This window comes from Perca flavescens, chromosome 3, assembly GCF_004354835.1.
Source record: "Perca flavescens isolate YP-PL-M2 chromosome 3, PFLA_1.0, whole genome shotgun sequence".
Lineage (NCBI taxonomy): Eukaryota > Metazoa > Chordata > Actinopteri > Perciformes > Percidae > Perca > Perca flavescens.
In genome coordinates, this window is record NC_041333.1 from 4,063,201 (window position 1) to 4,087,629 (window position 24,429).

Below are 24,429 nucleotides of genomic sequence, written 5' to 3' on the forward strand. Positions count from 1 at the left end.
AAATGTGCTATATAAATAAAATTGCCTTGCCTTGCCTTCTATTTTATTCCAAGTTTAGCGAAACACAGTAGTTTATCTGATAAAATAACCTTAGCGTGAATGCTTACTAGAGCTGGCCAATATATCAATATTCTATCGATATCGTGATCTGAGACTAGGTATCGTCTTAGATTTTGGATATCGTTATATCGCAATATGACATACTGTAAGTGGTGTCTTTTACTGGTTTTAAATGCTGCATTACAAGTGATGTACTTTTCTGACCTTACAAGATTGTTCTAGCTGTTCTATTAGTTGCCTTTTCCCCACTAAGACATTATGTGTGAAGATATTTTGTTAAAGCACCAATTGTCAACCCTAGAATATCATAATATCGATATCGAGGTATTTGGTCAAGAATATCGTGATATCTGATTTTCTCCCTATAGCCCAGCCCTAATGCTTACCTTCGCATGTATTTCTGGATGAGTCGTCTGTAAATGTCGCTTCAAGTTGGTGGTGTTTGCTTCACACGGTTTACAGGCGGTCTTGTTGTCCTTGTTGTCGTATGTGAAGTGTGACCAGATTCTTCGTTTTCGTCCTAGACCTAGCTGACGTTTCTGTTGTTCATGAGACGTGTCATTGCCCTCGGACCGGGTGCACTGCAAAACGTTGGCGTCTTGCTGACGAGCGAAGTCAACTGAAATTATCCCAAGCTGTGTAACTAAGACTGTGCAACTTGACACGAGTAAATATAATGTAAACAGCCTAACTGTGATAACGTCCTCGAAAATGTGCAAAGTTCTGCAAACTCGTTTTTGTTCTCCTCCTGTGTAACTGCTGCTGCGTTTGTTTAGCTGTTGCGCCAGCATTTGCAGCGGCTTTTTAAAATGGCTCTGCTGCTTCTGCATAGATCAACCTACCCTCAAAGATTCGCACTGATTGGATTTCTTCCCAACTTGTCCCACAAAGAGTAGTTCTGATTGGATCTCTTCTCTTCTCCATTCGTCCCTCCCTAACATTTATATATTCGTCACAGTCTTCGTCATCATATCTGACTTTTTATTTAGTTTTTGTCCGTGAAAAATGTTCGTTGAAATCGTCAATGAAATGAACACTGATCTGTTAGTAGAATGACAAGTGAAGTAGTTAAATTGTAAACTTATAAAACATCATTAAAGTGTTATTTATGTTTGTATTGTAGCTTGAATCATTGCATTTAGAATGCCTGTTTCCATTCATCATTATTCAATGAAAGATTAGTCTCGCATTGCCAGACCCTTCCTAAGGAGGGTCTGGCGAGTCCAGACAGCAATCGTCATGCGTGGCACTATGTGCCGAGCGGAGCCACGGTGCCTCTGCAAAATAGTCTCGGGAAGGAACTTGATTTGGTGGAACATGTACGTTCAAAAGTAGTTTTAGTCGTTCAACAGAAAACTCCGATTGGACAGGTAGTCTAGCTAGCTGTCTGGATTTACCCTGCAGAGATCTGAGGAGCAGTTAACCATAGTCCTCACAAATCCACCGGAGGTTAGAACGCCAACACAAAGAAAGAGGAAGGGAACGGGACATCCAAAAACGGACATCTGAAAAATCCATTCGGCAAAATTTCCGGCAGAACGAGAGCAATTCCGGAAGTGGAACGCTGTTGATATTGACTAATGAAAGCTTGATCATTAGTAGTCTCTATTAGGGCTGCCACCTCTTAGTCGATTAGTCGACTAATCGGTCGTTTTGGTCTTAGTCGACTAAGATTTCTTTAGTCGATTAGTCATTTTTTATGCTTATTCATTCTTAATTACTTATTTCCAAGAAACTTCTGAGCACATTTATACTAAACACAAGATGTAAAGTGTTGCTTTTGCAGGATTAATTGTGGAGAAACTCAGTTTTACAGATGGTTAATTAACTACATTTATATTGTGCTTTTCTAGTCTTAACCACCTCTCAAAGCACAAAGCTCTGTCAATTAAATCAACTAATCGATTAGTCGACAAAATCGTATAAGTTTTAGTCGACTAAGAATTTCTTTAGTCGAGGACAGCCCTAGTCTCTATGCCACCCTTAAAGGAAATCTCTACTGTAAAATTTCCAGACTGTTTAAAAAAAAACAACAGCTGGGCAACCTGTTAAATTTAAGACAGAAATGAGTGGAAATAATTAATTACTCAGTGAAATAGATTTTTGATTGCATTGACATGACATGTGAATGTTACCAATGATTTTTGGAAATTGTTTTCACCACTAACGGCATTGTTATGAATGGTTATTAATGGCTGATAAGTGATAACACTGCCAGGGTACAATAGAGGGGCTGATTTTCCCAGTAATGGTAGCATTACTGCTAATTACTGATGAATATCTTCTTCCCCAGTCATTTTAATTGGATGACTAAAAAAAACACAGGTTACACTACACTAACCTACAGAGAGAAAGCTGCAGAAACTCTGACACAGTTGTCCCAGGTGCTTTTTTTGGCTCTCTACACACGTACTGTAACGGCCAGACCCGAATGCAATTGATGTTCTCTGGGAGGGTTGTCAAAAAGCAAATAACTGGAATTCGCAAGTCTGGGAATTCAACATCACTGATGATATATAACATTGTATGTATCTAACAGATTGTGTATCCACCGGTGGGGTTTCCATTGAATTTGTGTGTGTGTGTTTGTGTGTGTTTTCCCTGTGGTTTGTTTGAAGGTATGAGCTGCTACAGAAGCAGCTTTTACGGCTGGAAGAGGCAGAAGGAGGCTTTGAGAGTTTCACGCGCAGCTACGAGACCTTCGGTGTGCAGCGACAGCCTGACAACAGCTTGTTTTTTCAAGAGTGGGCTCCGGGTGCAGAGGCCCTCTTCCTCACCGGTGACTTCAGTAAGTAGCCGGAGGAGGAACTGTCAGCTCCTGAACAACATGTCAGCTGTGTGATGTCCAGGTTGGGTTTCCATAAAGCTTTCACTGAGTTGTATTATTACACATTAGAGGGTGACACAGGAATCAATTATCGCTCCCATCCCATCCCGAGCCCACCAAAATACTCCCGTCATATCCCCATCACGTGACTGCCCCGACCCCCAAAAAAATTCTCTGCATTGCAGCGGCATTTTTTTATTTAATCTCCAGCTCCGTCCCGCCCGCTCCTGTTGATTTCTATGCTCTATTCCGTCCCTATCCAGTCCTTCCAGAAAAATACGGAGTTTTTCTGTGATTGTTGCGGACAAAAATTCTTGATTATGCGGCACGTTTTCTTAAAATGGAATATGCTGGATATTTATGCAATTTTATGCAATGAAATTGCAGGAACTTGCAAAAATTGCGGGAACTTGCAAAAACTGCGGTTTGATGAAAAAGAGAAAAAAGTGATTCCCTCAACGCCCTGCTTTTCGATGATGTTCACTTCGCGAAATTACGTCACTTCATAACGTTCCCATGGCAACAGGGAAAAAGGGCTGCTCTTGTGTGAAGTAAACTCAACATTTTTCAATTTTCTGATAAGCTATATGTAACTTTTTTGCAACGAAAAAACGAAAATGCGGGGATTATGAAATCATGCATTCCCGCATATTTTGCGCGGAAATCGGCAATTTATTCAGCGAAAATGCGGCTTTATGCCCCCGCATAAATATGCGGACTTTGGCTGATTATGCATTGAATTATGCGATCGCATAATCGTGTTTTTGTGGAGGGACTGCCTATCACGTTACCAACAGTTAAAAATGTACCTTCTACCACACATTAGGGATTGACTTTTTTTTTTTTTTTTTTTTTTTAAGTTCTGTTTACTGGTATTTAACAGACATTAAACACAACAAAAACAGATCCCACCCCAACCCACAACCCATGCACCCTAACATCCTCTTGTGGTTACAAAAAGGGATACAATCATTTTAAAACCATTATACAAATAGACCGACATTATACAGTACACCTTATCCAAAAAAGAAAAGGGGAGAAAAAATAAATAAATAAATAAAATTAAATGAATAAAAAAAAAAAAAAAAAAAAAGAGCTACACCTAAAGTCATCATCCTGTCACAGATGGAAACCGGAAACCAAACAACAGGCACACAACACACAAAAGCACAAAGCAAGCCAATCCACTTTTCCATGTTGATAAGAGCATTAAAATGAGAAACCATAATGGGACAAAAAGAAATCAAGGGACATTTAGAATAGATAAAAATTTGCAATTAATTGCGAGTTAACTATGACATTACTCGCAATTTAAATATTTTAATCATTTGACAGCACTAGTTAGGACATCTTCATTTGTGTTTCTTATTATGTTTAAAAGAAGCATGCATCAAGCTGATGGATGAAAGTATGCTTTATCACAGTTGTATAATCAGTTTGCAATAATAAATATGATTCCTGAAAATTTAATTACACTGTAATATAGAGCTACATAGACTGTTGGGACCAAAAAAGGAAAAAGAGATTTCAGTGCTAACAGGAAGGTTGCATATCTTCACTGTGCCTTTTAAATGAGTAACTTGGCATTTTAACACAAAGGGGCCAAAAATATAAGAAACCGCAGAGAAAACTGTGGTCATCCCTTTTGATCAACCAACCTGGGAGTAAGATTTGTGGAACATATTGATTACACAGGATAAACTTGCATACTAAAGGGGGGTTCTTTTGAATGTGCAAGTGTGTGTTAATATTTCAGTAGCTGGTTATTTCATCATCGCCTGCAAAGTTGTTGAGAGAGTGCAACCTCTGCGTTCACGCTGAAATCTCTATCCCCTCCGGTCCCAACTTTGAAAGTAATTTCAGGTTAATAGTCTTTTGAGTGTTATTTTCCGTTAATGCGGGCTGCGGAAAATGCAGCAAGATTATTTATTTTTGTCATCATTAACGAGATTAAATGAGACTTGCTCTCATCCATCAAATAGATATACAAGGTAAATCAACCTCACTGTGTCATTTTCTTTCCTTTTATCAAAAAATATTAATGCATCTATAACACATGCCAGTAGTGATATATTACTCTCAACAACAACAACAACAAAAAAATGTAATAACAGAAAAAAAAATGAAAAAGCAAAGAATGATGGTGAAACAATTCGGACCTGTTCACATAACTCTGATACCATTTGCCATGCCACAGCACAAACACTTACCTCTGTGCCACAGCCATTCTGATCCCACACCCTGCAGCTAATGATAAAGGAAAGCAAATGTTAACTGTAATACCTTCAGATTGATACTGTCTGCAAAAACCTGGAGATTTGTCAATTTTTTTTATTGTCCCTACACATTTTTTGTGCCAGTTAGTTGCCGTTGCTGCCATTCCCTCTTTCCATATTACTCCTGTTCTCTTTTTTTTTAATTATCTTCCCAGGACCTTGGGCAGCAGCTCAATTCCGACATTCAATTCTGTGAGAGATTACATTTTGACATGGCTCAGTCATATTATTTGATTTCAATTTCAGAGTAAATGTGGAAACAGCCCGGCAGCCCTAGTCATGAATATGGTGCAGGTTGGATGCATAATGTTTATTTTTTTAGAGGAGTTTAAGCAGAGGGAGATGCATAAATTGTAATAGAAAAAAAAAGACTTGGCCTGCCTCTGAAAAGTGCTTGTGTTGTGCCCGGTCACTTCTGGAGCATCTCCTGTGATTTATTTTCTATCCTGCCGTTGTTTTTGCTCATGAATAGCAAACAGATCTGGATTACTGAATAAAATCGGCATCCTAAATTGACATGCCAAGGTGGCTGCTTTTTGATAAATGTTTTGTGTCCTGATATATTCCTGCCAGTCAATGACAGTTGGTAATGTGGTATGAGCAGACTATGAACGTAACTCGTCTCTGTTGTTCCCTCCTGAGAGATAATTCAATGAGCAGTGAAGTGGTGTTTTATCAGTTTTTCTTTTAGATGGCTGAGCCCGCCGCTTTACTCACAGTCGCAAAAAGTACAAAGAGAGAGAGAGACTCCTGTAATAAGGAAGAATGCAACAGGCAATTGTTTAATTTGTAATCAAAAGTAATGAAAGCCCCTATGGTTGGATTTTTTAAATTTCTGACTTTGGGGTGGTAGACTCAAAAAAGACACTAAAAGCAACAAGTACAGACTGCATCACATGTGCATCAAGTGTTTCTATAAACAAAAACACACGTTATCAAAATAATTCATAAGAAGAATTCATAAGAAATTGTGTACATGCTTTAAATAAAGGTGATACGTAAATCTCAGTCTTCTACCAAACAGTACAGCACACTAGTAGGAGTGATATGAGCCTTGTTCTGGTCAGCATAGAACATCTACACAGTGTCAAGCTAATTTTCACATTACACAGTACGAAATATGGGCAAGGTAGTATTTTTCAATCTGGGGGTCAAGACCTCCCAATGGGTCACAAGATAGATCCCAAGCTGATAAACAAGATTTAAAAAAAACCTATTTGTGCTTCACTAAATATGAATTTCTTCAGACTTTTCCATAATCATCTCGCCTGTGATCCCTTCATACCAAAAGAAACGAGAGAGATTCATATTCTGACTTTGGCTGCTCTGTCATAAGCATCTATGATCATATGGCTTTCCTTGATCAGGATACAGCTGACCAGTATGATGTTTGGCTCTGTGCTGTAACCCAACTCATTTGGATGGGATTGTTCCCCTATAGATGGCTGGGAGAAATTCTCCCACCCCTACGCCAAGAAACCATTTGGCAAGTGGGAACTGATTCTGCCACCCAAGCATGACAAGTCTCCAGCTGTGGATCACAACACCAAACTCAAGGTAGGGAACAAAACCTCTTCATGCCTATTTTCACGCCCTCACCGCGTTGGTACGGGGACTTGTCACTGTAATGTGCGAGGGAGATTCCCTGTCATGTGTGGTGTCTTATGAACCGAGTGAAAACCTGGCATGTCGCCGTCAACATGTCATACTCGCAGCGCGCAGAAGGGAGATTACTGTATGTACACAGTCTGCACAGTGTTGGGTAGATACACCTGGGGAGCTCCGCTGATGGTTTTTATTTCAGCTCCTGACTGCTGCAGGTATCCCTCAAGACATTGTGCCGTGTTTGTCTGTGCAAATCACCCCCTCCCCGTCCCTGCATTGGGTGTACATGATTGGTTTTTAGCTCTAGTAAATAATTCAACAGGGTTAAATGCAAAAGACGCACCTCCCATTATGCATTGTCTCCCAAGCAAACGGCGTGGTAGAGAAATAATCCTGACATGAGATGCCAGGCCTGGAATGGATGGCATCGCGGCGCCACTCTCCTTGGGACCGGGTCATCGTTGGCACACTCCCGCGCCCTGGACAGGCTGCCCGGCTCCCATTGTCAGCGGAGGTCAGTCTAAGGACGATAAGAAGCAGATGGAAAAGCTGGCACCTGGCCTTTCCTTGTGCACCCCTGCTGCCTATGAATGGCTGTCTTGCTGTGAGCTCCACTTTAGAATTAGTTCCACAGCACTCCCTCGTGGAAGCACGAGCCTAGCTCCAATCACTCTCATGTAGGGCAGCTTGCCCTTCTATCCCCCCTTTTGTTCAGGGCCCAATTTGTCTCCATAAACAAGCAGTGTCCTTTTGTGGGTGCAGTCGAGTATTTACAATGAGCTCTTAATGTTGTAGTAGTATGCAAGACTTTAGAGAAGTGAACCAAGGTGTTATCTAAGCGATCAAATGCCCACTTTGTTTTAAATCCACACCTAACTTCTTGCATATTGCCTGGCTCCTGGTTGTTTTTTCCCATTCATGCACCCCCCTCAGCCTTCCCAGCAGTCTGATTTTTCTTTAATATTCCTAATGCTGGCCAATTTGTCTGAAGGACCATGGCTCTGTCAGGCTTTATGCCAGTCCATTTATCCAACTATCTTTTCCTAATCCTATAAACTGTGAAGCATGTCATAACGGGAGCCAGGCAACTAACCCCCAGGTGGCGTGGCCATAATGAAAAAAGCCCGGAGGGGGGTCTGGCCAATGGCTTGCAGGCAGGTGGCATTGGAACAGTCATTACTTCACAACAGCAGCCAGAATTAGTCGGGTTCTAATGCCTGGTTCTGCAGGGGACCAAACAGGGTGAACACACACTGTGGGTAACACTACAGGATCGATTTCTTGGTGGGTTTTTCCAACTCTCACGCTGGCTTTCTCCTTTCTTATTTGACTGATGGAGGCAAAGTAACTTTTCAGTTAGATTTCCAAACTATACCCATTTGACCCCCTTCCAGTCCTGAATTGCAGACATAATAGATGAGAGGCAAAGGATAATAATGATTTTCAATATTTTTAAATTGCTCCTTGGCTCAAATCCTCTCTCAAGATGAGCCAAGGAGTGGCTGTGTTAAAACCAACAGAGGAGTTGCACCCCCCCCCCCTCCAAAAAAAACCAAAACAGGATAATTACCATTGAATCCAGATTCACCACAACAAGTGTTCTGGTCAATACAGTAGCTTTTTGTCCTTTACAACAGTGGTTCCCAACCTTTTTTTTGGTCTGAGGTACCCCCACAGCCCTGTCAGATAAACTCCCCTCTCCTCTACCCCTTCATCAACTCCCAATGTATGTTCCAAATGTATAACACTATACATACTAATGTTATGTAATGTTTTCATACTTGTTATACCGTCAATATTTAGGCTGGTTTGGTTTGGTCAGCAATCATACTACTAGTAGGCTACTACTTGAAGTGAAATTGTCGGTTTCAGCCATTTCTCCAATACTTTTAGCAAATCATTTGAACTGTTTAGTCGTTAGTTTTAGCTATTTGTTTCTACCATTTATTCATTAACATTAGCTAACTATTTCAACTGTTTAGCCATCACTTTGAGCTAATCATTTGAACGTTTAAGTCATTACTTTTATTCATTTATGTCAGAGTTTTCCCTACCGATATAAGGCGCTGCCCCCAAGTCGTTTTGGGCAGCACCTAAGCCAAATTAATGTAAAATCAGTGTGAGAATCATAACTGACTTAATGACTTGATTATAGGACTCAGATCTAATAATTATACTAGGTCCCCAGTGGATTTCTTTAGCAGGCTCTGTCTTTAATTATCTGCTCTAGCTTTTCAAATGTTTCAGAAACAAATACGGTAATAATGATGGCCCAAGATGATGTGAAATTGCATATGTTTTTATTGAAAAATGTAACATTTTCTTGAGGAAGTATCCCTAAACCCTCCCCACCAACCAAATATGTGTGCCTGTGTCTTCCACAAACTTAGGGAAAACACTGTATTTCTACAATTTATTCATTACTTTAAGCTACGTGTTTAAAACTTCTGTGCTCACTTGCCAACTAGTTTGCACACACTCTTACATAACTGCAACATGTAGTGTCCAGGAGGTACGGCTGATATATTAATTTAATTAAATCATAATTTCTATTTGTTCAATTTTTATTTTCAAATTAGTTGAGTGGCTCCACAATCTTTCCACGCAGCCTCTTGTAACAACAGAAGTACCCCTGGTTAGGAATCACTGCTCTAACAGTACACCATAATACTGTATGTCTTCAGTGCTCTCTGGGAGTGCAGTATAATAGGCTTACAGCTGTGTGAGTTTTGCATTGGAGAGCAGGCTGCTTTCTGGAAGATTGGTGTTTTTCATGTTGACACATTGAAAAATGTTTGGCTTATTGGTTGAACAATCTGCCCCATCTTTTCTGTGTAATAGATGGGTAGTAAAAGCACAGTTTTATGATGTAAGCATTTCATGGCTGGAAGATGTAAATAAATGCTGACTTTAAAATAATCGCACACGTCCAGGGACAGAAACACGCTGGAGTCACAGAAGACCTTGAAGCCTCCTTTGATTTGTGGCCAGGCCTCTGAAACTGTTATTGTTCGGGCTAAGTCTTTACCTTTTTGGCAATGATGTTCCAATGCTACAATGTCTGTGGTGTGGTCCATATCCTGTCTGCCTATTGGACAACGTGTTTGTGTGTCCCCTTCCTCTCAGCATATGTAAATTGCCTGCTCTGTCTTTCAAATACCCCCTCTCTATGTCATTGTTTAAGTGCCCTTGCTTTAACATTACACTCATTTGTCTTTTTTCCCAGGTGGTAGTTCACACCATGGATGGTGGCCGGCTGTACCGCAACTCGCCTTGGGCAAAATATGTGAACAGGGAGGAGGAATCTGTCATCTACAACTGGGTTCACTGGGACCCCCCTCAGCCCTATATTGTAAGTTATTACTATTTTAATGTTTTCTTTTTTTCTTTTTGTATTTATTATTATTTTTTACTAATTTGTCTATTTTTATTTAAACACTCTGGTAAAGACTGGTTTACTTTTCTTCATTTTCTGTTACTGGAAGCATTTTCTGAACTGCCAACATTGCATTTTTTTTATGATCATTTGTTTTATTATTTTGATATTTTTGAACACACACAACATACAGAACAAACAAATACAATCGAACAGGAACCAAAACCCTCACCCACCCCCCACCCTCTGCGGTCTCGAGGAAAACAAAACAAACCAAAATACAAGAAATCAGGAATCACACCTTGCCTAGTCACTCTCCTCTAATAGACCTTTTTCATGGCAGACATGTTGACATGTCATAGTAGGAAAAGCACAGGTGTGTTCAAACCCATTAATGATGGCTGCATTCCACTTAGGAGAGGCCCTGGTATTGTGCATGCTGACTCACTGAAATAGCTTACTGGGACACTTGATGGAATTGAGCCATCGTTAAGGTTATCAATTTCATCTGTGCTTTTCCTACAAGTCAAAATGTCTGCTGTGGAAAAGGTCTATTCTTGTGATGCTGAGGTCATTAGGACTGATATTTGTGCCGCTGCATTTTTCCATAGGTCTCTAGTAGATGACTTTGCTTTGTTAATCCTTGCTGTAGAGAGCTCAAGCATAACTATGTCTAGAAAATACACCAACCACTGTTATATAAAAAGCGAGTGGGGGGGTGGGGGGAGCCAGCGCTGAGCTATCATTTTCTTGGTCGCAGTTGATCCAGCTAGTCAAATTTTCTTCGGTCTCCCAAGTAGGTGTAATTTAGAGTCATCATTAAAGGGGTGATGGAATGCAAAACCGATTTGATCTAAAATGACAGTTTAGTGGGTAACAGACATACATAGAACCTCAAAATCCCAATGACACCTGTTTCCTCTGCAAATCTCACAATTTGAAACTGCCTCTGAAAAACGGGCAAATCTCAACGAGCCGCTTAGTTGATGTCAACTCGGCGGCTCCTCCTCATTTGGCTCTAGTCTCTCTCTTTGTCACGCCCCAACATTTACATAGGCTACACAACTGACCTGAGATCAGGTAGACTTCTGAATCTAGGTTGCACAGATCTCTGCTATTCTATTACAAATTTCACTTCTGAAACTTTTTCAATCCAATCCAACTTTATTTGTTAAGTGCTTTAAAACAACCAAAATTGACCAAAGTGCTGTACAGAAGAATAATTATGACATCCTAAATAAAATACATATCAATATAACATGAATACAAAATAATAGTTGTGCAATGAAAAACAATCAATCTAAATAATTAAAAGAAGTACAACAAGTCAACATCTTACTAGGTGTCAAAGGCCACAGAGAAGAGATGGGTTTTAAGCATTAACAGTCTATGGTTTTAAGACGGGATTTAAAAACAGACAAAGAAGAGGCCTGTTTAACGGGCAGAGGCAGATCATTCCATAATTTAGGAGCCGCCACAGCAAAAGCAAGGTTTCCTCTGAGCTTTTGCTTAATTTTAGGCACACTCAGGAGCAGCAGATCTTCTGACCTGAGAGAAATCAACTATGTAAAGCTCAAATATGGGCCATTTTACGAAAATTGATGGCTAATTGCAAATTTTGTCCGACTGTGTGTCGGAGTTCAGCGACCAGTGCTGCCTGGGTTACTACATCGCCGCCCTGCCTGTCCTCCTTCACAGACCCCGGCATGCTGTCAGCTAGATTGAGCTCCGTCACGGCCGGCAGCCCGCGGTGCTCAATACCCGCGCAAACTCACCCTTTCTGGGTGACTGGACTATCAAACGGCGGTGCCCTGACAGAGCTCCAGGGCCTGCAGCTCGCTGTTCTCCCTCCCCTCTTCCTGCTAAATGGCCGGTGTGCGTGACTGAGAGTGCGGTCAGCGAGCTTGTTATGCCCGCAATCTCTTACCGCAGGTTCCAGTTAATCTTATAATGGATATGTGTGTTGAGTTATTTAAACAAACGATCGGGGAAATAAACGCCTCTTGTCCGCGAGTCTCATTGATAGAGTCCACGGTGAGCTGGAGTCCATCAATGAGAGCTAGCTAGCCTCCTCCTAACGAGACCTCTGAAATTCACAAAATGCATTAAATTGAAATCGGACAAGTGTTAGCTAAGCTTTGTAAGACCTTTTGGTAGCTGTGATATACATGCCGTGATGAAATTCAAACTGTAAATATACTATAGTTATGCCGAAAGTGTAACTAGCTAGCCGTGATCTTTTCCCATTGTATTGAATGGGACATATAGCTACCTAGCGAGCTGCTGGTCCTAACAAGACCCTTCACGTTCATAAAAATGCCTTAAATTGAAATCGGACACAACTGTTAGCTTTATAAGACCTTGGGGAACCTGTAATATAAATGCCGTGACGAAATTCAAACTGCAATTAAAGCTGCAAGCAGCAATGGACGGGCCCTCGCGCCTCTGCGCGCGTCGGGGTTACCGGCGGACGCCGCTCCTTGCGACCGTGCATTCGAGCGGCACTCAGACGCCGCGAATCGTCAACAATGAAAAGGGAACTCCCCGCCGAGTTCAACGATAGCTCACACAAGACTTTACGTCATACGGTTCATTAGCTGTGAAAGGGGGCATGGCTAAAGGGGGCGGGTCCAACCATCACCAATTAAAAATGAAGCCTCTGCTGAGATGAATGATACCTCACACAAGACTCTACCTTAAATGGGTCAGCATGTATGAAAGGGGGCGTGGCTTAAACATAGAGGGCGGGCCAAACCATCACCGATGAAGAAGGAAGTCTCTACTGAGTTCAATGACACCTCACACAAGGGTATACCTCAAACGGTTCAAATGTTATGAAAGGGGGCATGGCTTATGCATAGGGGGCGGGCCAAACCATCACCAATGAAGAAGGAAGTCTCTGCTGAGTTCAATGATACCTCACACAAAGGTATACCTTAAACGGTTCAAATGTTATGAAAGGGGGCGTGGCTTATGCATAGGGGGCGGGCCAAACCATCACCGATAAAGAAGGAAGTCTCTGCTGAGTTCAATGACACCTCACACAAGACTCTACCTTAAATGGTTCAAATGTTATGAAAGGGGGGCGTGGCCTGAGTAAGTGGGCGTGGTCATATTATAGGGGGCGGCTCAGTATCACACGTAGACCACACATTCTGAGTTTCATGCAAATCGGATGATGTTTGTCATATAAGGCAGATTTCCTGTTGCCAGCGGGGGGCGCTATGACCAAAAGTCAATTTTGGCCTGTAGGTGTCCTCAGGCCTTGACCCTTGTCAATCGTGAGAAATTTCGGGCAGACACGACAACGTACACTCAAGTTACAACAACTTCTTTGTTCATTGCTGAACACTCAAAATGGTTGCCACGCCACGCCCACACCGTCTGACGAAAAGTTTTTCTTTTAATAACTTTTCATCGTTAAGGTGGTTGGTACAGACCAAGTTTGAAATCCATCGGATGCAATCTCTAGGAGGAGTTCGTTAAAGTATAGCACCTTGACTTTTAGGCCTACTTCCCGTTGCCACTCGGGGGCGCTATGACTTTAAGTAAATATCGGTCTTTATTTGTCCTCAGGGTTGGACTCTTATGAATCCTGAAAAGTTTCGAGGTAATCGGACAACGTACACTCGAGTTACAACCACTTCCTGTTTCCGCGGCGAAACGCACAAAATGGCCGCCCTGCCACGGCCACGCCCTATGACGAAAAGTTTTTCTTTTAACAACTTTTCATCTTTAACGTCTTAAGATGGCACAGACCGAGTTTGAAGTTGATCGGATGAAATCTCTAGGAGGAGTTCGTTAAAGTACGACATGTAGAAATGGCCAAAATCGCACTAATTTCGAACATTTAATTCAAAATGGCGGACTTCCTGTTGGGTTTAGGGTATGGCTCTAATGAAGTTTTTTGTACATCTTGACATGTTACATATGTGTACCAAGTTTTGTGAGTCTAGGTTAAACGCACTGCACGGGCTCAATTTTCTTAACTTTCTAGGGGGCGCTAGCGAGCCATTTTTGTGCGCCTATTCCCGAAACCCTTAAAATACGTAAATTTTCACCAGACTTGATGCGGCCGCCAAATTTGGTGAGTTTTTCAATATGTTAAGCCCCTCAAAAAGCCAATTCACTTGACAGGAAAATAATAGAAAGAAAGAAAGATAATTCCTTCAGTTTCAATAGGGCCTTTGCCGCTGTCGGCGCTTGGGCCCTAAATATACTATAGTTATGCCAAAAGTGTAGCTAGCTAGCCGCAATCTTTTCCCATTGTATTGAATGGGACACATAGCTAGCTAGCTGCTCCTCCTAACAAGACCCCTCACGTTCACAAAAATGCCTTAAATTGAAATTGGACACAACTGTTAGCTTTATAAGACATTGGGGAACCTGTAATAGAAGTGCTGTGATGAAATTCAAACTGTAAATACACTATTGTTATGCCGAAAGTGTAGCTAGCTAGCCGCAATCTTTTCCCATTGTATTGAATGGGACATATAGCTAGCTAGCTGCTCCTCCTAACAAGACCTTTCACGTTCATAAAAACGCCTTAAATTGAAATCAGACACAGTATATTATAGTTATGCCGCGGAGCCCTGTTAGTGCAGTAATCCACAAAGGGTGACTTTGCCCTGGGTATGGAGCCCAGCAGGCTGCCGCTTTCTCATCCGACTGTGTGGAGCTCCTAAAGTCCGACACGTCTTACCAAAGTTGCAATTAGCCATCAATTTTTGTAAAACGGCCCATATATGAGTTTTATATAGTTGATTTCTCGCATAAAAAAGTCTCAGAAGTGAATTTGGTAACGAAACATTGCAGTGTCTGGAATATGAGACCTGCTGTCTCGTCTCTAATGTGTGTGTATGGGGATTCGCTCAACCAATCATTGCGCAGCTCATCTAAATATTCATGAGTATACCATATTTGGAAGAAAAGCTCTTGTTACAAATGGGGCCAAAACACAGGGATGCATAAGGGCCAATACAATATCAACCAGGCCATTTTCAGCCCAACCAATGTTACATACCCTATTAGGAGACCTTAAGGAACAGTGTGAAATACCCTATATAATCATTCTATCACCCCTTTAAGTAACAAAACAATCGGGTCAGTAGGAATTCGACATCCTATCACATCAGATATTATTGATGTTGTTTTATTCCAAAACTCATGCACCTGTTCAGTAGGAATGGCTTTAGAGATGTATCTCTTCTGAGGAGTCCAGTATGTCCTATGGCATATGTTGAAGTGGATCTGCTGGTGATTTGGGTTCTTGGAACAATGGGAAATATTGTCCCAAACTGTCTCCCAATTAATTACGTTCCCCTCCGAGCTCAACTCTCGCTCCCATTTCTTTAGTATTGGGAATTCTCCTACGGATATTTGCATCAATTTAGCATAAATCCTGGACACTAATCCTCTCACCGGAGAATCAACAAGCCATTTAATGATTGGGTGCATCTCAAGACTGTTTCCCCATGGTACTCCATAACATTTAGGGCAGATCTTAAGCAAAGATAAAGGAAGAAAGATGTCCTTGGGACCTCAAAGCTAGCTCTCAGGTTTTCAAAACTTAACATAGCTTCATCATTGATTAGCTGGTCTAGAGTATAAATACCTCTGTCACTCCACTGGTTATGAACAAAAGGTTTGTTACCAGACATTAAGTGCATGTTGCCAAATGGGGGTGTTCAAATGCCACTTATTGGAGTTGCGTAGTTGCTCCTCGACCTATTTAAAGTTGGTCAATGTGTTGGTGATAAAAGGGCCAATTGGCTAGCATATACTTTTTTGGACACACACCTGTAAAGGCAAGGTCTTGCAGTCTTAGACTTCCAGTGAGGTTTTGCTCTATTTCTCTCCATGGGACTGTAGATGAGGGGTCCACTCACTCTAAGGGCCCGTAGCTGAAAGGCTCTATGGTACACTTTAAAGTGCCCATATTATGAAAAAATCACTTTTTCTGGGATTTGGGGTGTTCTTTTGTGTCTCTGGTGCTTCCACACTCATACAAACTTTGAAAAAAATCCATCCTTGCTGTTTTGAGTGAGATACGGTTTCTGAATGTGTCCTGCCTTCAGTCTCCGGGTGAGCTGTTCAAAATCAGCTCGGACTGTGACGTCACAGTCCGGAATGAGCTGGCTAACCACAACCGTTAGCATGCTAACACTAATGCTAACGCTAGCATGCTACCTCGTTCTCAATAGCAAAGTACTGCTACAACACACACAAGTTCCCCATAATCTACAAAAGAACTACTTACATGTGTGCCCTCATTTAGAAGTCTCGCAGCTAATCCTGCCTTGGAACTGACCAAAGTTGGAGAAACACAAGAAGCTTTCTTTTACTGTCTCTAGAGTTAGCTAGCTGACATGCTCTACATCTGAGTTACTGAGCATGTGCGAGTGCAATCAAAGATAGTACAGAAGAAGAAGATGAAAAGAGTTCTCACTCTGTAGTTAAAACAGAAACCAGGTGAAAAGAGGATCTGCAGCAGTGAGAGAGAGCTGTGCAGTACAACAAAAATATGGTGTTTTTTGAAAATTAAACCATGTAAACCTATTCTGGTACAACCTTAAAATACAGTTATGAACCTGAAAATGAGCATAATATGGGCGCTTTAAGGTTGGGGAGGGCCAGGCCTCCCGTGTTTGTGGTATGTTGCAGGGTAGAATATTTTAGCCTAGGTTGTTTATTATTCCAAATATAGTGCCGAATTAAGGTATCACGTTTCTTCCAGAAATTTATCGGTGGTGGTAAGGAATATCCGTGTCTTTTTGTAGCAGCAAATGCAGCAAATGGCTGGGTTTGGTTTTGGATACCAGGATAGATAAGCTCTAGGTGAAAAACTGATTTTGTATATTGATTACAATGACTAAAACTGATCAGATCCTTTTTTTAAATGAAAGAAAAAAAATTGAAAATCCTTTTTTTTTTTTTTTTTTTGCGTGAAAACATTCAGGCTTAAAGGACCTCATCACAACTTTCATGGTTTGATAGTAAAAAAAAAAAAAAAAAAACTGATTTAAAAGAAAAGATTTTATCGAGCTAATGCTCTGTGTTCGCTCTTAAAATAGCCTTCTGGTCCTTCCATCGCTGCTTTAATTTCTTGCGGTGTGAAACATACAGTTCCGTTTGAAATAAGCCCTTCACTGTACATCTCATATCCACAGCTGTTGTGGCCATTCTTAATGTGGGTGCTTGATGCTGAAAGGTCTGAATGTGCCTCAATGCTACTCAAAGCCCTCAGCACAAGTGTGCCCAAGCAAAACAATAAGAGGCTATTAAAGACCACCTTGCTTTCTTTGTCGCTTGTTATAAGGCACCATTTTAATTAGAGGACCCTCTTACTGGCAGTATATTCGCTTTATTTACAAGTGGCACAATCATGTACTTCAAATAGTAGGTTCACAAGGCCTGGTGGTTAGACATTAGGAAATGTATTTTATGTATGAAACAAATCCCTTTCCCATTGTGTAACAGACAGTGTGAATCATAGATCAGCCTCTGTGGTAAGATATTGATGCAGAGACCCAGTAAACCCACACTGTGTCTTTCACCTTATGACTCATAATTACTCACCAAATGTACTGTATTTCTTTCATTTTTTTCTTCTTTTTTTTTTTTAGCAATTGTTTTAGGAAAAAGCACTGTCATGATTTTCTGTCTAATTTTGGTTTCCTCTCCAGCCAATCCACCCTCGGCCAAAGAAGCCCACGAGCCTGAGAATATACGAGGCCCACGTAGGCATCGCTTCACCTGAGGGAAAGGTCGCCTCATACACCAACTTCACGACCAATATGCTGCCTCGTATAAAAGACTTGGGTAAGACCATGAGACTAGGCTTGGGCACCAAAAACCTAAACGACCGGTATCTACTGGACCAAATGACAACACAGATTTCGGTGCCACTTAAATTCCTGCGCTGCGCTCCAAAACTTTAGAAACGGACGTTACAGGCAACAGAAGCATCACTGCACGTGACGCTAGTTAACACTACACTTGGCAGCAGGTAACGCTAGCCTACCGTTAGCTAGCAGCTGGCTTAAACTAGAAATGCTGAATCCAAACGGTCTAACGTATGTCTGTATTTTACTTGAAAGGATTCCAACACCGTGAAGTCCAACAGCCTGCAGCTAAAGACACAGACTGCACTAGCTGCACTTTGAGACACCACGGCCACTGCCATAGTTGTAGTTGAAGGAGAAGGAAAAACAACAGCGATTGGACCTAATGATGCGTTCAATTACACCTTGTAAGCTCATGGTGCATTCATTGTTGTTGTAAAGTACCCTTCGGCCATCTAGTGGTTCTTCGTTTTGTCATTTAACAGCAATTGACTGGTGAAATAAGTTATTGTGAATACATTCTAAATAAATCATTTAAATGTGCCCGTATGACTTAAGCAATAAACAAGCTGTTCTTTAATATCACCGACACGTCATTTTGTGCTCTTCTTTCTTTTTTGAGTATCGGTTTAGGCACCGTTTCGACACCGGCAAGTATTGTTTTAGCACTGGTATCGAAAAGAAAAAAAACAACAAGAAAAACGATACCCAACCCTACATGATGACAGTACATAAGATTATTCTCTTCCCTTTTGGTGTCCCTCTTATTTTGTTAGAAATTGACGTCTGCAGAAAGTGCATAGCAATCATCCTGCTGTGATCCTCTTCATCTTAGTGTCACTGAGAGCTCTGGCGGACTCAACTTGAGAACATTTTGTATCTTCTCCAGCCAAGAACAGAGAGGAAGTGAAGCGTTAAGGTTACGTTTGTGTATACCTCCCGACACATCAAATCAGAGCCAGCAACGTGTTTGGAAAAACACTACTCGAGGGGTTCCAGTGCCTATTTTCTTTCTGCCAGTGTCCTGTGCCATCTCTGTCAACTGCTGGTCCTTAACTGTTCCTCCAGTAGTAGTGTTTTCAGCGGCAGACCTGTCACACTCCCTCAGCACAAAGCCACATCAGCAAGTCAACATCCTGTTGACTGGCATGACCTGATGGGATCACTGACTGACTGTCGGACAGTGTTTTGTAAAGAGGTCTCCACAGCACAAGTCACACACCACACAGCCAGACTGATCTCATGAAATTCGTATGCCATTATTGGCGTGTTATCAAGACGCATACTCGCTTTTTAGCATGTTCATCAATGCTGTTTGGCCTCCATTGACTTACATTACCTTGCGATTGCGTGTGAATTCACGTCATAGCGAGTAGTAGGAAAGGGTGAAAATCCGCGCGTAGGGAGGTTGGTCGGGGTGGTGGGTGGGTCAAACACAGGACTTTCACCCAGGAGACCGGGGATTGTGCCCTCCGTGTCACGTTTCCTTTGTGTCCCGCGTGTCACGTTTCCTGAACCCAAACGTCGCTTTCTTCTTTTCCTAAACCCAACCCCGTTCTTCTTTTCCTAAACCCAACCCCGTTCTTCTTTTCCTAAACCCAACCCCGTTCTTCTTTTCCTAAACCCAACCCCGTTCTTCTTTTCTCGATTAGTTAAACTCAAAAGAAATATCAATAAATGTGCTTTGACTTATTATCAGTGTCTTACGTGTTCTCATTACAAGTGTGAATCATTAACTGCAATGTGTGATCAATTTTCCTAATAACTCGACTTAATAATAAAGCGCTGGGTCCAAATGTCGCTTTAATCTTAAGGAAAAGATCCCTGTCTTGGTTTACAATTCTCCTCATACGAGATGGGGCATTATTTTGCATTCAAATACACCCTGCTGCACTGACATTATTAAAAGGCACAGCTATGACAAACCAGGAGCAATCTGATGAATGCTGTTTCCTTGGTTGTGTCGTCCTGTTTAGTGGGAAAGGAAACTGTCAGAGTAAATGTTGTCAAAGAATCTACCTGGAGCAGCTTTGGGAATCTGCACAATAGGATTCTCCAGGAGGCTAAACTCCACCGTCTCTGGTGATGGCTGCCTTTGCCTGCCATTTCATTTTCTTCACTCTGAAGAGATTGTATATATAAATATAAAAAAGAGAAACCTCCTCTCACCCCAGTGCTTTGTCAACCCCCTTCAGAAGCTAAAGTTTTTTTTTCTCTCTCTCTCTAGCCTGAAAAGAAGCTGCGATATAAATATATAAATGTGCTCCACACAACAGTGAAAAACCGAAAGGCCTCCCTCTGGAGTGCTCAGTGGCAGTTTAAAAGCCTGTTGTTCTCTTATTCATAGAAGCAGTTTTCATAGGCCGTTTTGAAATGTTGTACATGACCTTTTGACTCTGATAGCTGGTGTTTCCCTGTAGCTGCAGCTTGTCTTTTGGATAGTAGAGCTTGTGTCAAAAAGGAAATGCCTGGAGCTCACACATACAGTATGACTAACACGGGTCAAATAGTATTGAGTCCTAATGTTCCCGGATGCTTGCTGTATCATATTAACGTGGCCAAACACATCACAACAGTGAACAGAGATATTTTCACAAAATGTTGTCAGTATTAAAAAAAAAAACATCATGCACTTCTTTTTTTATCCTGTGTCCAATCAACCCTACTAATCATAAGAATGATATGCATTTTTAATTTATGTTTGGGATATGATCTAGGGCAGTGATTCCCAACCAGGTGTAGTTGTACCCCTGGGGGTACTTGGAAAGTTTGGGCAGAAGCTCAACTAATTTGAATAAATAGAAATTATGATTTGATTAAAAGAATAGATCAGCTGTTAAGTAAGAGTGCTTGAAAACTAGTTAACAAGTTTAAACGTGTAGTAATGAATAAATTGTAGAAATAAATGGCTTAAAGAAATGAATAAACTGCTGAAATAGGAAGCTTAAAGTAAAGATTAATCGGTAGAAATAGTTAGCTAAAAGTATTGCATAAGTGGTCGAAATGGTTAGCTAAAAGTACTGACTAAACCGTTGAAATGATTGGCTAATAGTAATGACTACACTGCTGAAATAGTTAGCTTAAAGTAATGATTAGATGGTATAAATATTTAGCTAAAAGTATTACATGAGTGGCTGAAATGGTTAGCTAAAAATACCGACTAAACTGTTGAAGTTAGCTTAAAGTAATGATAGACGGTAGAAATACTTAGCTAAAAGTATTACATAAGTGGCTTAAGTGGTTAGCTAAAAGTACTGACTAAACTGCTGAAGTAGTTAGCCTAGGGTACTGATTAAACGGTAGAAATAGCAAGTATTGCATTAGCAGCTGAAATGATTAGCTAAAAGTAATGACTAAACTGCTGAAATAGTTAGCTTAAAGTAATGATTAAACGGTAGAAATAGCTAAAAGTATTGCATAAACGGCTGAAATGATTAGCCAAAAGTACTGACTAAACAGTTGAAATAATTAGCTAAAAGTAACGTTTAAACTGTTGAAACTACACTAGTGCGATTGTACCGACAATTCAACAATCATAAAATACATTACATTTCGAAGATACATTGGGAGCTGAGGATGGGGTATGTGAGTTCATCTGACAGGGCTGTGGGGGTACCTTGGACAAAAAAAGGTTGGAAACCACTGATCTAAGGAGCTGGTGTTATTTTAACAGAAATCATAAGAAAAAAGAAGATAGCAATAATACTCCCTCCAGTGACTGCAGGAAAATGAGGCTATTCAAATAGATAGGATGTAATGCTCTCAATAACAAAGAAGCACCAGGATGTCAAACTACGTTGCAACATCCTGCCATAAGCATTAAACACATATTTTCTGATCATACATAATTTAGTGGTTTACTCACAGCTGATATTTAAAGTATTACAAACAGTTAGACAAAGTTAGTTCAATAATGTGGTAGGAAAGCCTTGAACACATAAAAGTGAGAAAGAATGTTTTTGAAATGGCTCTCTTTCTGTGTGCAGGTTACAACTGTATTCAGCTGATGGCGATCATGGAGCATGCCTACTATGCAAGCTTTGGATATCAGATTACAAGTTTCTTTGCTGCTTCCAGGTAATAAATGCTTGTCAGTTTCAGAGTATGATACAAAATATGTATTTTGTACATGCTTTGATTGCAAAACTGCCATGTTACAAAAAATTTGTAAAGCATTTAAAGTTATCATCTCTATGGTTTTCATTATAAAAACACCCATTTTGGATTCCATATAAAATTGACTTTTTGTTTTTAGCATTAGTAATTGATTGTTTTTGCATTGTGTAATTATGTGTCTGTATTGTAGTTTTAATTCAAATAATTTGAGAGAAATTGATGTTTCTTGGAAGGGTAGAATAAGTAACCCAGTCATAAGGGACAAAACTGAGCGAGCAACTTCCCAATTCACAAAAAAATAGTCACCTCAAATCAAGGTTAGGAAGTCTGACACCAGCAATAATCTCTGTGTAAATACATTGGCTGTTAATCCAGAGAGTGGAGGGAGTCGTAGATAAAGGTGGACTAGTCGGAGTATTTATCTTCTCTCAGAGATGCCTCCTTCCTTGCTTAGAGTAGAGCCCGAACCCAAAGTGTAACGTATATATTGTAATTTCACCCATGATTGATCTCTGTGTCATTTAAACCCTGAGCGGTCAAATACCGGAAAGCAGAGTAATACTGTCGCTATGTGTCCTGTTTAGCAAGGAAGCTGATGTAATGATAGCTGGAAGGACAGATGGGTCGCTTTTGGACAATATGAAGAGTGTACACAAGGATATGTGTGTTTGTATATGGAAGTGTGTATACATACATAGCATCACTCTGTGAGTTAGTGATCCATAGTATCTTCTTTATGACATTTTAAATAAGATGAAAGGACTGTAGAAGAGTTACAATATCATACGAAATTAACTTAATGTATAAATCAGTGTGTTTAAAATGGATGATCTTTAGACAAATGACCAAGAAGATTATGATTGTGAAATAATATACTGCTCATGCTCAATAGTCTTCTAAATCCCAAACACGTTCAAGGACAATATGAATAATGATAATAAAGTATAAATTCAGTGTGTGCTCTTGCACTTTCTCTTAAATCGCAGGCCTGTTGTCACTGTGATGCTAATTTAAGGAAAAACAAACTCAAAGCCAAGGACGTTTTTGCTGGTCATCACCTTGCACAAGTCATGAACCAGGTTTAATTTTAGGGGAGGGAGCAAGTTGAGGTAAGGTATTTTGGCCAGACGTTAGAAATAGACGTAGAGGTTTATTGTTGTGAGGACAGTTGGTCCATTCCTCCTCAAAGGGCAAGCTTGACTTTAGGATTTGGATTTAGGGGTATGTTTGGAGCTGCAACTAATGATTATTTTCATTGTCAATTTAATCTGTCAATTTTCTCGAATAATCGATTAGTTGTTTGGTCTATAAAATGTCAGAAAATGTCAATCAGTGTTTACTAAAAGCCCAAGATGATGTCTTCAAATGTCGTTTTGTCCACAACTCAAAGATATTCAGTTTCCTGTCACAGAGAGAGAGAAGGAACTAGAAAATATTATATTATGTTTAAGAAGCTGCAAATTAATCGATTATTAAAATAGTTGGCGATTTAATTTAATAGTTGACAAAAAGTCAAAAGTCGATTCATTGTTCATCTTTGCAGCTCTAGTTAAGTTTAGGTTTAGGGGTAAGTTTGATTCCATTTCCATTTGAGCCATTAGAGTTAAAGGGTTTTGGACTAATACAAATGTGCGTATGTGTGTATGTTGTAGTCGGTACGGTACCCCAGAGGAGCTGAAGCAGATGATAGATGTGGCTCACTCGATGGGCATTGTGGTGCTCCTGGATGTCGTTCACAGCCACGCCTCCAAGAACACAGAGGACGGCCTGAACTGCTTTGATGGCTCCGACTCGTGCTTCTTCCACTCCCCACCCAGGGGGGAGCACAAGCTGTGGGACAGCCGCCTCTTCAACTACTCCAGGTATTCACTGTCTGCTTCCACACTCCTCTACCTCCTCTGCATCAGATGCATCACTCTACAGTACCTCACATCAAGACGTATAAACAACACAATCTGTTTCTTTTTAGCATAAAGTTTTAGCTTTAAGTTTATTGGCATTTGTTGTGCAATGTACAATGGGGTGGGACAAAATATGGATACAGCAATATATATTGTTTGTCCTTCACGCTGGTGGCAAATATTGATATTTTAATTAATGAATTAAGGCGCTCTAAATAGATTACCCTGCTCCTCGAGGTGGCGCTCAACACAAGAATTGAGGGAAACTTCAGCATAAGTTAGCTAGCCGATGAGGTAGAGGTTTCAACGGGAAGGCGGACAGCAGTTTAAGGAAAATAACAGATGCCCCAGTCACGTTTAAGTCCAAAGTCTGGACCCAGAGTTGCTCTATAGTTTTTTTTAATTTTTTTTATTGACTTTAATG

General features: G+C 40.7%; 1 protein-coding gene across 2 annotated transcripts in view; it reads left to right on the plus strand.

Moving 5' to 3' along the window:
- The window catches only part of gbe1b (glucan (1,4-alpha-), branching enzyme 1b), a 144,215-nt gene that overhangs the window by 33,213 nt on the left and 86,573 nt on the right, over window positions 1–24,429 (plus strand). For both annotated transcript variants that reach the window (XM_028573736.1, XM_028573737.1), the window contains exons 2-7: window positions 2,679–2,848; window positions 6,605–6,720; window positions 9,995–10,120; window positions 17,830–17,965; window positions 21,975–22,065; window positions 23,757–23,966. In XM_028573736.1, the coding sequence (XP_028429537.1) occupies window positions 2,679–2,848; window positions 6,605–6,720; window positions 9,995–10,120; window positions 17,830–17,965; window positions 21,975–22,065; window positions 23,757–23,966 (849 nt within the window). The remainder of the gene's footprint in view (window positions 1–2,678; window positions 2,849–6,604; window positions 6,721–9,994; window positions 10,121–17,829; window positions 17,966–21,974; window positions 22,066–23,756; window positions 23,967–24,429) is intronic.